Source organism: Carcharodon carcharias, chromosome 11 (assembly GCF_017639515.1).
Source record: "Carcharodon carcharias isolate sCarCar2 chromosome 11, sCarCar2.pri, whole genome shotgun sequence".
Classification (NCBI taxonomy): Eukaryota; Metazoa; Chordata; class Chondrichthyes; order Lamniformes; family Lamnidae; genus Carcharodon; species Carcharodon carcharias.
Window position 1 is genome coordinate 9,958,855 of NC_054477.1, and position 18,359 is coordinate 9,977,213.

The 18,359-nt window shown below is 45.1% G+C and overlaps 1 protein-coding gene across 1 annotated transcript in view; it reads left to right on the plus strand.

Moving 5' to 3' along the window:
• rsf1a (remodeling and spacing factor 1a) overlaps positions 1 to 18,359 on the plus strand; it is a 115,593-nt gene that overhangs the window by 33,842 nt on the left and 63,392 nt on the right. Inside the window, exon 2 of the mRNA XM_041198772.1 lies at positions 15,803 to 15,894. Coding sequence (XP_041054706.1) covers positions 15,803 to 15,894 — 92 coding nt within the window. The remainder of the gene's footprint in view (positions 1 to 15,802; positions 15,895 to 18,359) is intronic.

Below are 18,359 nucleotides of genomic sequence, written 5' to 3' on the forward strand. Positions count from 1 at the left end.
GCACCCTAGCCAAGCTGTTCCAGTATAGCTACAGCACTGGCATCTACCCAGAATGTGGAAAGATATGTCTGTACATAAAAGCAGGACAAATACAACCCAGGCAATTACTGCCCCATCAGTCAACTCTCTATCCTCAATAAACTGATGGATAGGGTCATCATCAGTGCTATCAAATGGCACTTGCTTAGTAATAGTCTGCTCACTGACTCCCAGTTTGGGTTCCTCCAGTGTCACTCAGCCCCTGATCTCATTATAGCCTTGGTTCAAACATGGACAGAAGAGCTGAACCCTGGAGGTGAGGTGAGAGTGACTGCTCTTGACATCAAGGCAGCATTTGACTTAGTGTGGCATCAAGGAGCCTTAGCAAAACTGATGTCAAGGGAATCGGGGAAAACTCTCAGCTGGTTGGAGTCAAACCTAGCACAAAGGAAGATGGTGGTGATTGATGGAGGTCAGTCATCTCAGTCCTGGGACATCACTGCAGAAGTTCCTCAGGGTGTTGTCCTAGGCCCAACCATCTTTCAGCTGCTTCATCAATGATCCTTCCTTCCTTCATAAGGTCAAAAGTGGGGATGTTCACTGATGATTGTACAGTGTTCACCATTTGCAACTCCTCATACTGAAGCAGACCATGTCCAAATGCAACAAGACCTAGACAATATCCAGGTTTGGGCTGACAGGTGGCAAATAATGTTCGTGCCACACAAGTGCCAGGCAATGACTATCCAACAAGAGAGAATCTAACCATCACCTCTTGACATTCAATCTCATTACCATCATTGAATCCCCGAATATCAACATCCTGGGGGGTTACCATTGACCAGAAACTGAACTGGACTAACCACATAAATACTGTGATTACAAGAGCAGGTCAGAGGCTAGGAATCCTGCAGCAGGTAACTCACTTCCTGACTACCCAAAGTCTTTCCAGCATCTACAAGGACCAGGTCAGGAGTGTGATGGAACACTCCCTACTTGCCTGGATGAGTGCAGCTCCAACAACACTCCAGAAGCTTGGCACCATCCAGGCCAAAGCAGCTCACTTCATTGGCACCCCATCCACGAACATTCTCTCCCTGATGCAGTGACGGCAGTGTGCACCATCTATGAGATGCTTTGCAAGAACTTGCTAAGACTCCCTAAACAGCACCTTCCAAACTCACAACCTCTACCACCTAGAAGGACAAGGGCAGCAGACACATGGGAACACCACTGCCTGCAAGCTCCCCCCCAAGCCAAACGGCATCCTGACTTGGAAATATATCGCTGTTCCTTCACCGTGTCACCGGGTCAAAATCCTGGAACTCCCTCCCTAACAGCACTGTGGGTGTACCTACACCACATGGACTGCAGCTGTTCAAGAAGGCAACTCCCCAGCACCTTCTCAATTCGGGATGGGCAATAATTGCTGGCCTAGCCAGTGACATCCACACCCCATGAATGAATATAAGAAGTTGCAGGGTCTGGCCATAAAGTGGCTGTGTGGAGTAATTTTGTTTTTTTTAAATTCCTCCATATTGCCATGACTTGTATAAATTCAACTGGAATTGGGAAAGGCCATAAACAATTTACAAATATCTTAATAAAACCTTTGCAAGCTTTAATAGAGCATATATCCTATGTAAGCATTTCAAAACAAGTGTCACTTTGTTAAGATGAAGCTACAATACAGGGCATGTTGAACAGTGAAAGCAATGTGCTATATTGCATTTACAGAAACAGGTCATTTCTCCCAGCAGATCTATGCCAGTGTTTATTTTCCACACAAGTCTTCCTCCCCCTCTTTATTTAAATCCATCAGCATAATTTCAATTCTTTTTTTGCTCATGAGGTTATCTAGCTTTGCTTTCAATGCATTTGTGCTGTTTGCTTCAGTCCCAGGTATCAGCAGGTTCCACATTCTCACTGTTCTCTCTCTAAAGAGGTTTCTCCTTTAAATTCCTGATAGACAGTGAATCAATCCCGCAATTTATGGATCAGGTCAAAGTCCTGCAACTTGCCCGCATCCAGTGCTGGATAATTGAGCAGTTAATGAGAGGAAGCAAGCAGTGGCTCCATTAACAGCCTCATCCACAATGATGACAGAGCCCAACACACGAGTGCAAAGGACATAGCTTGAAGCATTTGCAGCTATATTTGGCCAAAAGTGCTGAATAAGTGGTTTTTCTCTGCCCTTTCCTGAGGCCACCACCAATTCAAATGTCTGTCTTCAGCCGATTTGATTCACCTAACGTGATATAAAAAAAGGCAGAGTGCATTGGGCACTGCAAAGGCTACGAGCTCTGATAACATTCCGGCTATAATGCTAAATACCAGAACTAGCTGCATCTTTAGCCAAGCTGCTCCAGAATGGCATCTATTACATTGGCATCCATCAGACATTGTGAAAAAATTCCTGCCACTCCAGTCTTGAAAGGGGAAACAACTGACTGACGGAGGAGGCTCCACAGATATCCTCATCTCAATGATGGGGTTGCTCAGCACATCAGTGCAAAAGGCGAGGCTAAAGCATTTGCAATCATCTTCAGCCAGAAGTGCCAAGTGAATGATCCATCATGGCCTCCTCCTGTGGTACCCAACATCACAGATGCCAGCCTTCAGCCAATTTGATTCACTCCACTTCATATCAAGAAATGGCTGAGGCACTGGATACTGCAAAGGCTATGAGCCCTGTCACTTTCCGGCAATAGTACTGAAGACTTGTGCTCCAGAACTAGCCGTGCCTCTAGGCAAACTGTTCCATTGTAACTGCAACACTGGCAACAATCCAGCAATGTGGAAAGTTGCCCAGCTATGTCTTGTCCACTAAAAGGATAATTGTAACCTGGCTAATTACTGCCCCATCAGTCTACTCTCCATCAGCAAACTAATGGAAGTGGTCATCAATCGTGCTATCAAGCAGCACTTATTCAGCAATAACCCTCTCACTGGCGTTCCAGCAAGGCCTCTTAGCTCCTGACTTCATTACAGCCTTGGCCCAAACATGGACAAAAGAGCTGAACATGGGATGAGGTGAGCGTGACTGCACTTGACATCAGGGCAGTATCTGACCAAGTATGGCATCAAGGAGCCCTTGTAAACTGAAGCCAATTGGAATAAGGGGATAATCTTTCTATTGATTGTAGTCACACTTAGCTCAATGGAAGATGGTTGTGGTTGTTGGAGGTCAATCATCTCAGTTCCAGGACATCACTGCAGGGGTTCCTCAGGGTAGTGTCCTCGGCCCAACCATCTTCACCTGCTTCATCAATGACCTTCCTTCCATCAGAAGGTCAGAAGTGGGGATGTTTGCTGTGAATGCACAATGTTCACACATTTGTAACTCCTCAGATACTAAAGCAATGCATGTCCATATGCAGCAAGGCCTGGGCAACATTCAGGCTTGTACTGACAAGTGGCAAGTAACATTTGTACCACACAAGTGCCAGGCAATGACCATCTCCTCCAAGAGAGAATCTAACCATCTCCTCATGACATTCAATGGTATTACCAGCACTGGCTTCCACACCATCAGCAGTCTGGGGTTGCAAGTGACCAGAAACTGAACTGGACTAGCCTTTATAAATACTGTGGCTACAAGAGAAGTCAGAGGCTGCAAATTCTGTGATGAGTAACCCTAGTTCCTGACTCCCCAAAGCCTGTCCACCATTTCCAAGCCACAATCAGGAGTGTGATGGAATACTCTCCAATTGCCTGGATGAGTGCAACTTCAACAACACTCGATGCTCAACACCATGCAGAACAAAGCAGCCCGCTGCTTGGCATCCCATTCACCAACTTGAACATTCACTCCCTTGACCACTGAGCACAGTGCGGCAGTGTGTACCGTTTACAAGATGGATTGCAGCCACTCGCCAAAGCTCCTTTGACAGTGCCTGCCAAACGTGTGACCTCTGCCACGTAGAAGGACAAGGGCAGCAGATGTATGGGAACACCACCACCTACAAGTTCCCCTCCAACCCACACACCATCCTGACTTGGAACTATATCGCTATTCCTTCACTGTTGCTGAGTCAAAATCCTGGAACTCCCTAACAGCACTGTGGGTGTACCTACACCACATGGACTGCATTGCTTCAAGAAGGCAGCTCACCACCACTACCTTGAGGGCAATTAGGGCTGGGCTACTAATGCTGGTCTAGCCAGCGACACCCCATCCCATAAAATATATATTTTTTTAAATCCCAATTTTCTCTGTCCAAAAAGGACATCCAAATCAGCTGATTGCATTATCTGACAACTCTCAATCATCAGCACAGTGATGGAACGTGACATCAACCAGTGCTGTCAAGTGGAACTTGCTAATCAGTAACCTGTCTGCCGATGCTCAGATTCGTTCCACCATAACCACTTACATCTTGACCTCTAGCCTTTGCCCCAACATGGACATGAGTTGAATTCTTGAGGTGAGGTAGGAGTGACTGTCCTTCATCTGGGTGTCATTTGACCAAGTGGGGCAATAAACAGCCTTGAATAAAAAGTTGGAAGTCAATGGGGATTGGAGGGAAATCTCTCTAGGGGCTTAACTTTTACCTGGCACAATGGAAAATGATTACTGGGTGTCAAGCATAGCCTGAGAAGATTGCTGCTGGGGTTCCTTGGGGCAGTGTCATCAGTCTAAATATTTTCAGCTGCTTCAAATGAGATTCTAAAACAAAAACAGAATTACCTGGAAAAACTCAGCAGGTCTGGCAGCATTGGCGGAGAAGAAAAGAGTTGACGTTTCGAGTCCTCATGACCCTTCGACAGAACTTGCGTTCAAGTCCAAGAAAGAGTTGAAATATAAGCTGGTTTAAGGTGTGTGTGTGGGGGGCGGAGAGATAGAGAGACAAAGAGGTGGGGGGGGGGGTGTGGTTGTAGGGACAAACAAGCAGTGATAGAAGCAGATCATCAAAAGATGTCAACGACAATAGTACAATAGAACACATAGGTGTTAAAATTAAAGTTGGTGATATTATCTAAACGAATGTGCTAATTAAGAATGGATGGTAGGGCACTCAAGGTATAGCTCTAGTGGGTTTTTTTTTATATAATGGAAATAGGTGGGAAAAGGAAAATCTTTATAACTTATTGGAAAAAAAAGGGAAGGGGGAAACAGAAAGGGGGTGGGGATGGGGGAGGGAGCTTACGACCTAAAGTTGTTGAATTCAATATTCAGTCCGGAAGGCTGTAAAGTCCCTAGTCGGAAGATGAGGTGTTGTTCCTCCAGTTTGCGTTGGGCTTCACTGGAACAATGCAGCAAGCCAAGGACAGACATGTGGGCAAGAGAGCAGGGTGGAGTGTTGAAATGGCAAGCGACAGGGAGGTTTGGGTCATTCTTGCGGACAGACCGCAGGTGTTCTGCAAAGCGGTCGCCCAGTTTACGTTTGGTCTCTCCAATGTAGAGGAGACCACATTGGGAGCAACGAATGCAGTAGACTAAGTTGGGGGAAATGCAAGTGAAATGCTGCTTCACTTGAAAGGAGTGTTTGGGTCCTTGGACGGTGAGGAGAGAGGAAGTGAAGGGGCAGGTGTTGCATCTTTTGCGTGGGCATGGGGTGGTGCCATAGGAGGGGGTTGAGGAGTAGGGGGTGATGGAGGAGTGGACCAGGGTGTCCCGGAGGGAGCGATCCCTACGGAATGCCGATAAGGGGGGTGAAGGGAAGATGTGTTTGGTGGTGGCATCATGCTGGAGTTGGCGGAAATGGCGGAGGATGATCCTTTGAATGCGGAGGCTGGTGGGGTGATAAGTGAGGACAAGGGGGACCCTATCATGTTTCTGGGAGGGAGGAGAAGGCGTGAGGGCGGATGCGCGGGAGATGGGCCGGACACGGTTGAGGGCCCTGTCAACGACCGTGGGTGGAAAACCTCGGTTAAGGAAGAAGGAGGACATGTCAGAGGAACTGTTTTTGAATGTAGCATCATCGGAACAGATGCGACGGAGGCGAAGGAACTGAGAAAATGGGATGGAGTCCTTACAGGAAGCGGGGTGTGAGGAGCTGTAGTCGAGATAGCTGTGGGAGTCGGTGGGTTTGTAATGGATATTGGTGGACAGTCTATCACCAGAGATTGAGACAGAGAGGTCAAGGAAGGGAAGGGAAGTGTCAGAGATGGACCACGTGAAAATGATGGAGGGGTGGAGATTGGAAGCAAAATTAATAAATTTTTCCAAGTCCTGACGAGAGCATGAAGCGGCACCGAAGTAATCATCGATGTACCGGAGAAAGAGTTGTGGAAGGGGGCCGGAGTAGGACTGCAACAAGGAATGTTCCACATACCCCATAAAGAGACAGGCATAGCTGGGGCCCATGCGGGTACCCATAGCCACACCTTTTATTTGGAGGAAGTGAGAGGAGTTGAAGGAGAAATTGTTCAGTGTGAGAACAAGTTCAGCCAGACGGAGGAGAGTAGTGGTGGATGGGGATTGTTCGGGCCTCTGTTCGAGGAAGAAGCTAAGGGCCCTCAGACCATCCTGGTGGGGGATGGAGGTGTAGAGGGATTGGACGTCCATGGTGAAGAGGAAGCGGTTGGGGCCAGGGAACTGGAAATTGTTGATGTGACGTAAGGTGTCAGAGGAATCACGGATGTAGGTGGGAAGGGACTGGACAAGGGGAGAGAGAAGGGAGTCAAGATAACGAGAAATGAGTTCTGTGGGGCAGGAACAAGCTGAGACGATCGGTCTACCGGGGCAGTTCTGTTTGTGGATTTTGGGTAGGAGATAGAAGCGGGCCGTCCGAGGTTGGGAGACTATCAGATTGGAAGCTGTGGGAGGGAGATCCCCAGAGGAGATGAGGTCAGTGACAGTCCTGAAAACAATGACTTGATGATCTGCTTCTATCACTGCTTGTTTGTCCCTACAACCACACCCCCCCCCCCCCCCCACCTCCAAATAAAAGGTGTGGCTATGGGTACCCGCATGGGCCCCAGCTATGCCTGTCTCTTTATGGGGTATGTGGAACATTCCTTGTTGCAGTCCTACTCCGGCCCCCTTCCACAACTCTTTCTCCGGTACATCGATGATTACTTCGGTGCCGCTTCATGCTCTCGTCAGGACTTGGAAAAATTTATTAATTTTGCTTCCAATCTCCACCCCTCCATCATTTTCACGTGGTCCATCTCTGACACTTCCCTTCCCTTCCTTGACCTCTCTGTCTCAATCTCTGGTGATAGACTGTCCACCAATATCCATTACAAACCCACCGACTCCCACAGCTATCTCGACTACAGCTCCTCACACCCCGCTTCCTGTAAGGACTCCATCCCATTTTCTCAGTTCCTTCGCCTCCGTCGCATCTGTTCCGATGATGCTACATTCAAAAACAGTTCCTCTGACATGTCCTCCTTCTTCCTTAACCGAGGTTTTCCACCCACGGTCGTTGACAGGGCCCTCAACCGTGTCCGGCCCATCTCCCGCGCATCCGCCCTCACGCCTTCTCCTCCCTCCCAGAAACATGATAGGGTCCCCCTTGTCCTCACTTATCACCCCACCAGCCTCCGCATTCAAAGGATCATCCTCCGCCATTTCCGCCAACTCCAGCATGATGCCACCACCAAACACATCTTCCCTTCACCCCCCTTATCGGCATTCCGTAGGGATCGCTCCCTCCGGGACACCCTGGTCCACTCCTCCATCACCCCCTACTCCTCAACCCCCTCCTATGGCACCACCCCATGCCCACGCAAAAGATGCAACACCTGCCCCTTCACTTCCTCTCTCCTCACCGTCCAAGGACCCAAACACTCCTTTCAAGTGAAGCAGCATTTCACTTGCATTTCCCCCAACTTAGTCTACTGCATTCGTTGCTCCCAATGTGGTCTCCTCTACATTGGAGAGACCAAACGTAAACTGGGCGACCGCTTTGCTGAACACCTGCGGTCTGTCCGCAAGAATGACCCAAACCTCCCTGTCGCTTGCCATTTCAACACTCCACCCTGCTCTCTTGCCCACATGTCTGTCCTGGCTTGCTGCATTGTTCCAGTGAAGCCCAACGCAAACTGGAGGAACAACACCTCATCTTCCGACTAGGGACTTTACAGCCTTCCGGACTGAATATTGAATTCAACAACTTTAGGTCGTAAGCTCCCTCCCCCATCCCCACCCCCTTTCTGTTTCCCCCTTCCCTTTTTTTCCAATAAGTTATAAAGATTTTCCTTTTCCCACCTATTTCCATTATATAAAAAAAAAACCCACTAGAGCTATACCTTGAGTGCCCTACCATCCATTCTTAATTAGCACATTCGTTTAGATAATATCACCAACTTTAATTTTAACACCTATGTGTTCTATTGTACTATTGTCGTTGACATCTTTTGATGATCTGCTTCTATCACTGCTTGTTTGTCCCTACAACCACACCACCCCCCCCACCTCTTTGTCTCTCTATCTCTCCGCCCCCCACACACACACCTTAAACCAGCTTATATTTCAACTCTTTCTTGGACTTGAACGCAAGTTCTGTCGAAGGGTCATGAGGACTCGAAACGTCAACTCTTTTCTTCTCCGCCGATGCTGCCAGACCTGCTGAGTTTTTCCAGGTAATTCTGTTTTTGTTTTGGATTTCCAGCATCCGCAGTTTTTTTGTTTTTATCAAATGAGATTCTGTTCACTTATAAGTCCTCATTCATGTAGAAATCTCTTTGTTCATATAGAAACGATAATTTGAGACAAAATTAATTGTCACAAACAATTAAGGAAAGTCAGCGTGGTTTTTTTAAGGGCAAATCTTGTTTAACTAAATTGCTGGAGTTGTTTGATGAGGTAACAGAAGATTGTTGAGGGTAATGCTGTTGATGTGGTGTCCACGGACTTTTAGAAGGCATTTGATAAAGTGCCACACAACAGACTTGTAGACAAAGTTATAGGACTTGGAATAAAAGGGACAGTAACAACATGGATACAAAATTGGCCAGGTAACAGGAAACAGAGTGTAGCGGTTAATGAATGGTTTTTCGGGCTGGAGGAAGGTTTGTAGTTCCCCAGGGGTTGGTGTTGTAACCCTTGCTGTTCCTGATTGTATATTAATGACCTAGACCGTGTGCAGGGCACAATTTTAAAGTTTGTAGACAATAGGAAACTCTGAAGGATTGTGAATTGTGAGGGTTTGGGGGGCTAGTGTAGAATTTCAAAAGGACACAGACGAGTTGGTGGAATGGGCAGACAAATGGCAGATGAAATTTAATGCAGCGAAACGTGAAGTGATTCATTTTGGTAGGAAGAGCACAGAGACAATATAAAACAGAGTACAATCCCAAAGAGGGTGCAGGAGCAGAGGTGTTTATGTGCATAAATCATTGAAGGTGGCAGGACAGGTTGAGAGAGTGGTTCATAAAACATACAGCATCCTAGATTTTATAATTGGCACATAAGAGTATAAAGGCAAGGAATTTATGTCAAACTGTATAGAACACACGTTCAGTCGCAAATGGAGTGTTGTGTCCAGTTCTGGGCACCACACTTCAGGAAAGATATGAAGGCATTACAGATCGTGAGCAGAAGGCTCACCAGAATGATCCCAGGGATGAGGAACTTCAATTACGAAGGTAGATTGGAGAAGTGGGACTGGTTTCCTTGAAGAGAAGGTTGAGAGGGAATTTCATAAATCATGAGGGGCCTGGACAGAGTAGACAGGGAGAAACTGTCCCTTTTTGTGGCAAGATCGAGAATGAGAGGGCATGATTTAAGGTAATTACCAAAAGAGGCAATGTGAGGAAAAACTTCATCATTGGTTAGATCATCAATGCACTGTCTGGGAGTGTGGTGCAGGCAGGTTCATTTAAGGCACTCGAGGGAACTGGATTATTATCTGAAAAGAAAGAATGTATAGAACCTTGGTTAGGCCACACTTGGAATATTGCATGCAATTCTGGTCGCCACATTACCAGAAGGATATGGAGGCGTTGGAGAGGGTGCAGAGGAGGTTTACCAGGATGCTGCCTGGTCTGAAGGTTATTATTTATGAGGAGAGGTTGGAGAAACTCGATTGTTCTCACTAGAGCGACGGAGATTGAGGGGCGACTTGATAGAAGTTTACAAAATTGAGTGGCATGGACAGAGTAGATAGTCAGAAGCTTTTTCCCAGGGTGGAAGAGTCAATTACTAGGGGGCATAGATTTAAGGTGAGAGGAGAAAACTATAGAGGAGATGTGCGGGGCAAGTTTTTTACGCAGAGGGTAATGAGTGTCTGGAATTCGCTGCCAGAGGAGGTGGTGGAAGCAGGTACGATAGTGGTGTTTAAGAGGCAGCTTGACAAGTACATGAATAGGATGGGAATAGAGGGATACGGACCCCGGAAGTGTAACATGTTTTTTGTTGATGGGCAATATGATCGGCGTAGGCTTGGAGGGCCGAAGGGCCTGTTCCTGTGCTGTACTTTTCTTTGTTCTTTGTTCTTTCATTCAATGTGCAGGGTAACGAGGAGAAGGCAGGGGTGTGGCACCAGGTAAATTGCTCCAATGGAGAGCCGGCACAGCCACAACAGGCAGAATACCGTCTTCTGTGCTGTAGCGATCCTGTGATTAAGGTCATATGTGTGGCTGTTCACTGATGTTTGCCATGTTCTGCTCCATTTACAATTCCTCAGATAACAAAGCAGCCTATGCTTGCTTGCAGTGAGACCTGGATAATATCCAGGCGCGGGCTGATGACTGGCAAATAAAATTGCATAGAATTGATTAGCACAGGAGGAGGTCATTCGACTCTCTGTGCACAAGCTGGCACTTTGAAAGAGCAAGTGGCCCCTGGGCCATGGTGCTGTAGATGTTGTGACTGATCAACTGGAAAGTGGCTTTTTATATTTTTATTGACTGATGAGAAGATTGAGCAAAGTTGTTGATTGCCTTGGTCTGAGATGCAGTGATGATATGCTTTTGTAACTGCGGTAATATTGTGATTGTATCATGTAGCATCTGGGACTCTCAGCATTTCTAACCTTACCTGTATTAAGATATTGTGTAAATGCAGCACAGGAGAACTACGTACACCAAAAGTGATGAGGCATATCAAAATTGAACTCCTAATACAAGAAAGTACTTGACCTCATATCATGCATTTTTGAAATGGGTTCTTGTAAGTTGTCATCTAACACACTCCTGGCCAGTCTTCCACATTCAACCCTTTGTAAACTTGAGGTCATCCAAAAATCTGCACTTGTCCTTATTCACACCAGGTGCCATTCACCCATCACCCCTGTGCTTGCTGATTTTCATTGGCTCCCAGTTAAGCAATGCCTTGATTTGTAATATTTTCCTTGAGGATAGCTTTAGGTTACAGGAGGATATAGACAGGCTGGCCAGATGGGCTGATCAGTGGCAAATGGAATTTAATCTGGATAAGGGTGAGGTGATGCACTTGGGCACGGGAATATACGATGAATGGTAGGGCCCTGGGAAGTACCAAGGCTCAAAGGGACCTTGGTATGCACATCCACCGGCCCCTTAAGGTAGCAGGACAGGTAGATAAGGTGGTTGAGAAAGCATATGGGATACTTGCCTTTATTAGCCGAGGCATAGAATATAAGAACAAGGAGGCTATGCTGGAACTGTATAAAATGTTGGTTAGGCCACAGCTAGAATAATTGCATGCAGTTCTGGAATTCACATTATAGGAAGGATGTGATTGCACTAGAGAGAGTGCAGAGGGGATTTACCAGAATGTTGCCTGGACTGGAGAGTTTTAGTTATGAGGAGAGATTGGACATGCTGAGGTTATTTTCCCTGGAGCAGAGGAGATTGAGGGGGGGGGGACATGATTGAGGTATATAAAATTATGAGGGGCATAGATAGAGTAGACAGGAAGGAACTTTTCCCCTTGGTGGAGGGATCAATAACCAGAGGGCATAGGTTTAAGGTAAGGGGCAAGAGGTTTGAAGGGGGCATGAGGAAGAATTTTTTCACCCAGACGGTGTTGGGGATCTGGAACTCACTGCCTGAAAGGGTGGTAGAAGCAGAACCCCTCATAACATTTAAGATATATTTGGATGTGCGCTTGCGATGCCATGGCATACAAGGCTATGGGCCTAGTGCTGGAAAATGGGATTAGAATAGATAGGTACTTGTTCAACCGACACAGACTTGATGGGCCGAAGGGCCTTTTTTCTGTGCTGTAGACCTTTATGACTCTATGGTTTCAGATCCTTTTATGGACTTGACCCCTCCTATCTCTCTGTCTTCTCCTGCACCCCCACGTAATTATTAAAAGCAGCCGTCGTGGTGTAAGATGATGGTTTGTGCCCTGGCAGTGAACTCTGTTAAGTATCGCTTGGTGTTGCTCAGGAACTCCACTCTGTCATGGCAGCCTCTGCCATGTTTGCTGCAGAGAAAGAGAGTGGGCTAGAAGGTGCACAATTCACTGGCCTCTGTTTTCTCTGGGCCCTCTTTTCGGCCAGCTAGTATTTTTGTTTCTGCTTGTCTCTCCCAAATTCCTTCCAAACTGTCAGCCTCCAGATGTCTTGGCTATCAGCGACTGTCTCCTGTTTGCCATTGTCAGTGCCCGCCATTTCACTTGCAGGTATCCTTGTGGCAGAGATATGTACATCTAGAAGGTAGTGACCCAGTGGCCAGTTCACCTATCAGAAGGCCATAATCCATTCGATGAATGTGGCCATGCCAGTGCAGACGCTATTGGTTTAGCAATGAGTGTATACTGATGGAATGAGCTCATGCCAAGGCTTTGAATTGGTGACCTTGTCCTGCGAAGAGATGCCATGGATATGTCTGATGCAGCGAAGGTGGAAACTGTTCAGCCTTTTCTCCCGCCCAGCACATGTTGTCCAGGTTTCATCACTGTTGAGGAGTGCGCTGAGGACACAGGCTTGGTAGACTCGGAGTTTGGTGTTCTCAGTCAGGTTGCTGTTTCACATTCTCTCACTCAGCTTGGACATTACAGACTGCAGCTTTTGTGGTGTTTGTGTTAATTTCAGCATCAAATGCCAGATTGCTGACCCTTATTGTGAACTCCAGATATGTGAAGCTGTCAACAATCTTCAGGGTCACATTGTCAATGCTGATAGATGATGGAAAGGCAACGTCCTGGACCATGACGTTTGTCTTCCTGATGCTGATGGTCAAACCAAACACTTCACACGCGTGAGCCTGGCTGTCTGCTACTGAAGGTGTTTCTCGGTGTGGAATGCTTAGTGCAGTATCATCTGCAACCCTCTGATGAGGGCTTAATGCACCTTTTTTGTCTTGTATCTCAGGTGAGCAAGGATGAACACACAGCCCCAAGATAATTGTGTTCCAATTCTGACAAGTATGATGGCAATGTTTTTCTGATTCATTCTTGGGATGCGGGCATCACCGGCTAGGCCAGCATTTATTGCACATCTTTAATTGCCCTTGAGCAAGTGGTGTGGAGCTGCCTACGACTGCTAATTGCTAAGCAATTTCAGAGGGCAGTTAAGAGTCAACCACATTGATGCGGGTCTGGAATCACATGTAGGTCAGACTTAAGTAAGGACAGCAGATTTCCCCCTCTGACAGATATTAGTAAATCATATGGATGTTATCTGTTAGTCTCATGATCATTGTTAATGAGACAAGCATTTTATTCCAGGTTTATTAATCAATTTGAATTTGAACTCCCCCAGGTGCTATAGTGGGATTTGAAGTCATGTCTTTGGATTATTAGTCCAGCAGGGTTTGGATTACAAGTCCAGTGACATAACCACTATGCTAGCATCCCCATAGTCTGGTCAAGCTTAATCTTGACATTTACCACCGGATGAGTGTAAGAAAATGTCTGACAAGGGATCCTTTGATTGCTGACCTCAAGCTCCTCTCTCTTTATTGTTTCCCCTTCACATATCACCTGCTTTAAAATTTTACCTGTTTAGCTTGTATTGTCTCCTACCAAAATATATCACCTGACAGTTTCTGTGTTGAATTTCATCTGCATGTGTTTGGCCATTCTATGAGGCTATCTATGTCCATAATATATTTAAAATTGTGTGTCTGTGCGTTTTCTGTCTGTACTATTTGATTCCATGTCAATTTTTATCCATTACAAGTCCCTATGGTCTGCTTTTATTATGGCTTTTGCTTTTGTAAGCTTGTAGCATAATTGTGCAATTTGGGCACCAGATGAAGTACATAGTCTTTGAACCTTCACAGAAACTGATGTTAAAAATCTCCATCCACCATCTTATTTTCCAGCCTGCAGCAAAGTAGCTATCTGGGCAGCTCACTTTTTAAAAAGTTTGTTCAGGCTTTCAATTTTTTTTTGTGTCTATGTTTGTTTCAAAACATTCAATTCAAATTAAAAAATCGTCTTCATCTTGAATTTCTCTCTTCTGTTAGCGTCAAGCTACTTTGCTCTCTTTTCCCAAGACCTTGATTTCAAGGTTTTGTTTTATCTTTCATTGCTGGGTGTGTAATTTTTCAGCTGGCGGGCTGCCCTCCTTCATTCCCTAGGCTCTTCTTCAGTTTTCCAGTTTAAAATGTTTTATTTGAAGATGATTGTATTTCTCGGCACTCTGTTTCTGATGGGATCCAGCCATCGCTTGACTCTGGGATCCGATTCCTGCTCCTGCCCCTAGGAAACAATGACATTTTTGTCAGGTGGAAGTCAAGCAGGTTACAAAAGGCCTCTGTGCTAGAGAGAGAGGAGTATGGGAGGGGGAGGGTACACATTTGGAGGGGAGGAGAGAGATTGTGGGAACTTATCATGGTCTGAGGTCCCCTCCAACCCTTGCTCACACACACACACACACACACACACACACACACACACACACACACACACACACCTCTCCCAAAAAAAACTCCCATCACAACCCATTCTCAAATCCTTCTGGCACCATTTGCAGCTTCCTGGACCAACCGACAGATTAACAGTGCCACACATGAATTTAACAAAGATATGATCCTGCTCCTGAAGTCATTTATTCATTGGCCAAGCACGGGGCCATTGGTGATTTATGAATTTTCTGCTCCCTGCTGCTAGCTTTATGTTGCTTGCTGCTACTGTTATCAAATTAACTCTGTGGTATCCACTTCTTCTGCTTGCTGCTCTTTTGAATTTATTCATTGAGTGCTGATTGTTCCTCTCAAAGTATTAATTGACTGCACAGTTAACAAAGCACCAATGGTCACTGGTAAGTCTTCACTGTAGCAAGCTACTCATGTTATTCAGTTTGTACTGGTTTGTATAAGTTGACTTTTCCTACTGTGATTATATAGTGTCAAACAAAACCTATTATGCTCCTTGATATTGCTCTAGCTTATATTTATTTTTCTCTTCTTATAGTGCTAGCTTCAGTTATCTGTTTAAGGGTCTGTTGTCATCACATTGTATTCAAACTTTTCCAGACTACAGTCCTTATATTTAGGAATGCAACAGCGTGAGAGATTCATTTGTGATCTATTAAAAAAAAACTTGAGTCTGCCCTCATTTGCTGTCTTTTTTTCATTATAAATTTTCCATGCTTCTATGAATACATGGGTAGTTTATATTACATCGAACTGCAATTACACAATCCTGCCAGTGGAGAAGCTACAGTGCTGCCAATACCAGGAGGGCATAATTAACAACATGACAAGCATTCTAGCAAATTTCCTTATAAACACGCTTATGGGAATTTATAGTGGAAATATGAAGGTATGACTTTGCAATGGGACTGTGCTCCATCTGCACACACTAGTTCAATTGAACCCCAAGTCATCTAACCCTTCACATGAAGCTTGGACTTGTCTTGGACTCTTCCTGTACAACACTGCAGGAGACTGGTAGTAAATTAATAGGCTTGATTTCTGCAGGGCACAATTGTAATTCCGTTTCTTTCATGCAAAGTAAATTCTTAACCCAACACCTCCTTATTTCCTACAGTTCCCCAGCCATTGGTGGACCTTCACCTGAAGCTGATGAGGAAGATTGGGAAGTCTGTGAGCTTTGATCGATGGGAAAAGTACCTTCTCAGGGTAAACAACTTTATATTGTCCCCGCTATAGTATTGAAGCACTGCCGTGTCATTCAGAGTTGGTCATACGAGAGCATTCTTAATTAGTACAGCTAGTTTTGGCCAGTTCATTTGAAATCATATCTTAGATGAGAGCAGATTTTTAAAAGTTTGTCTATGTAGGTATGGAATGACCCTGCTCTCTCCTGTGCATGCAACATTGCTGTTTCATAATGCAGCTGTGGAAAACCAGTCTTTTTCTGAGCCGTTATAATCTCTACATTTAGTGGGCGATCACTTCACAACAGGGGCGAGGCCATCCTACATACCACAATCGTGCTGCATTTCTTGAAAGCTACCTTTTGGTTTGAGTTAAAATTGCATCCGAGTGGATCAAAATTCCGGAGTTCCCTTTGTAACAGCAGCTGCATCACCCCAATTGCAGCAGGTCAAGAAGGCCATTCAGTACCATTTTCTCAGCCAAATAGGGATGGGCAATAAATAGTCCAAGCATTAATTTTAAAGAAAACACTTCTAGGTTCTGGTGGCTTATTATTAAGTCAGTATCATACCTTTGATAAAATTCAGCACTGGGTCCAGCATGGATGTTAAGATAATAAAAGCAAAATACTGTGGATGCTGAAGATCTGAAATAAAAACAAAGTGCTGGAAGACCTCTGGTCTGACAGCATCAGTGGGGAGAGAAAGAGAGTTATAAAGTTCTGAATCCAAAACGACGACTTTTGGAAGTCAAGATGGAGTGGCTTTCCTTGTGGTATAGTGAATGTTCCAAGTTCCAAGACCTGCTACTTAGACAGTCACTGGCATAAATCCACATTCCACTACTTCTGTAGTTCAGCTTGCTCGCTTCAAGATTGGCTGCTTTAAGTTCCTGTGTTAACTAGAATGGAAAATAAAAATTCAAAAAATTCAAAATATATAACCATAGCATCAGAGGAATTAATGTGCAGAATGGGGGCAAAATGCCTGTATTGGTGCTAATAATTTAACTAGACCTGTTTAATGAAATCACTTTCCCCATATCCTCTTAAATTCACCATTTCGGGTACTTCTCCAATTCCTTTTGGAGTATTGCTAAAAAAGAAGGGGAGACATTTTTTGTCAAAGCTTTTCATCTTGCACTCAGGGCAATTCGCAAGAAAATGCCAATGTCAGGGGCTAGAACAAATTTAGACTGTATGAGAACAGTGCTGATTTCAAACAGTGCTTGGCAATTAACTGTCAGTTACCATCAACTGGTGCATTCTCCATGGCAATGCCTCTATCAGTCAGAGCCCATTTGCCAACCAACAGCACTCTCTTCTCATATAGTATGAATTTGTTGTTTCCCCGACTGGCATTTTCTTGTGAACTGTCCTGATGAATGCATGAGAAGCTTCGACAAAAAAATGTCTGTCTCTCTCCTTCAGCGATATTCAAATTCCTTCTGCCAAACAACGATTCCTGTTTATATGATGCTGTAATCTGTGTGCAAATAGCCATTTGAGGTAAAACATTCTTCCTTCTATTCAAAAAAAATTCAACTTTCCTCTTCATTTTTCTGGTGATATTGCTCAGACTGTTCTTCCTTCCTTCTATACCAGGGGCCGAATGGTCTCCATCTGTACTGTTATGACTCTGACTCCTTATTTCTACTGGTGATGAATCAGTAACAATCTTTTGTTTTGTATTTATCTTACCAAAATACTTCATAATTTTGCAGATTTCCCCCTTCCCCCCACCTCTTCCAGTGGAAAATAATCCCCAATTTCTTTGTGCCTTCCTTTATTACTCTCACTTCTCATTCCTGGTATAATTCTGGTGAATCTTGCTGTACCTTTCTGTGTTGACTTCAGTTTCCTTTTAAGGGGGTGCCCAGAACTGTAGCCTACAGCTTCCCACAATACCTGTTACAGAGGTGCTTTTTTTTAAGGGGGGATATTGGAGAGTTATTTGTCTAAGTGTACTTGACATCACTCATTGGTAAGGTTGATTTATAATGAAGCAAGCTAGCCCAAAGTAATATTGACCTGCCTTTGTAACTTTCTTATACTGTCCTTGACTTGCCCCCTGATATTTTAAGTGTTCCATGGTTACCTGCTTTCAGGGTGCATAAGTTTCCACTTTTCTCCTTCCTTCTCTCTTGCATTTGCCTCATACTGGGTTGTAGCTTCACTGGCCTAACGACTGTGTCCCACTCCTTATGTTCAAGCAGCTGGCTGATGCTTTATGTTTAGGCTTGGCTGTAAAAATAGACGTTTGAACAAGGTATGATAGATCACAGTGTAGAACACCAGTCAACACATGGGGAACCTTGTCTTAGCAAGAGTTGGCATCTTCAGTAGCAGAAGGTGGAAAAGGCAAAATAAAGGACCTGCTTTTCCTGTGAAGGACAAATGAGAGGCATTTTACATCATTCCAATGATGAAATTGGTCTTTTGCATCACAGATACACAAAGATGAGTGCCTAGGGTTTCTGTTGCCTCA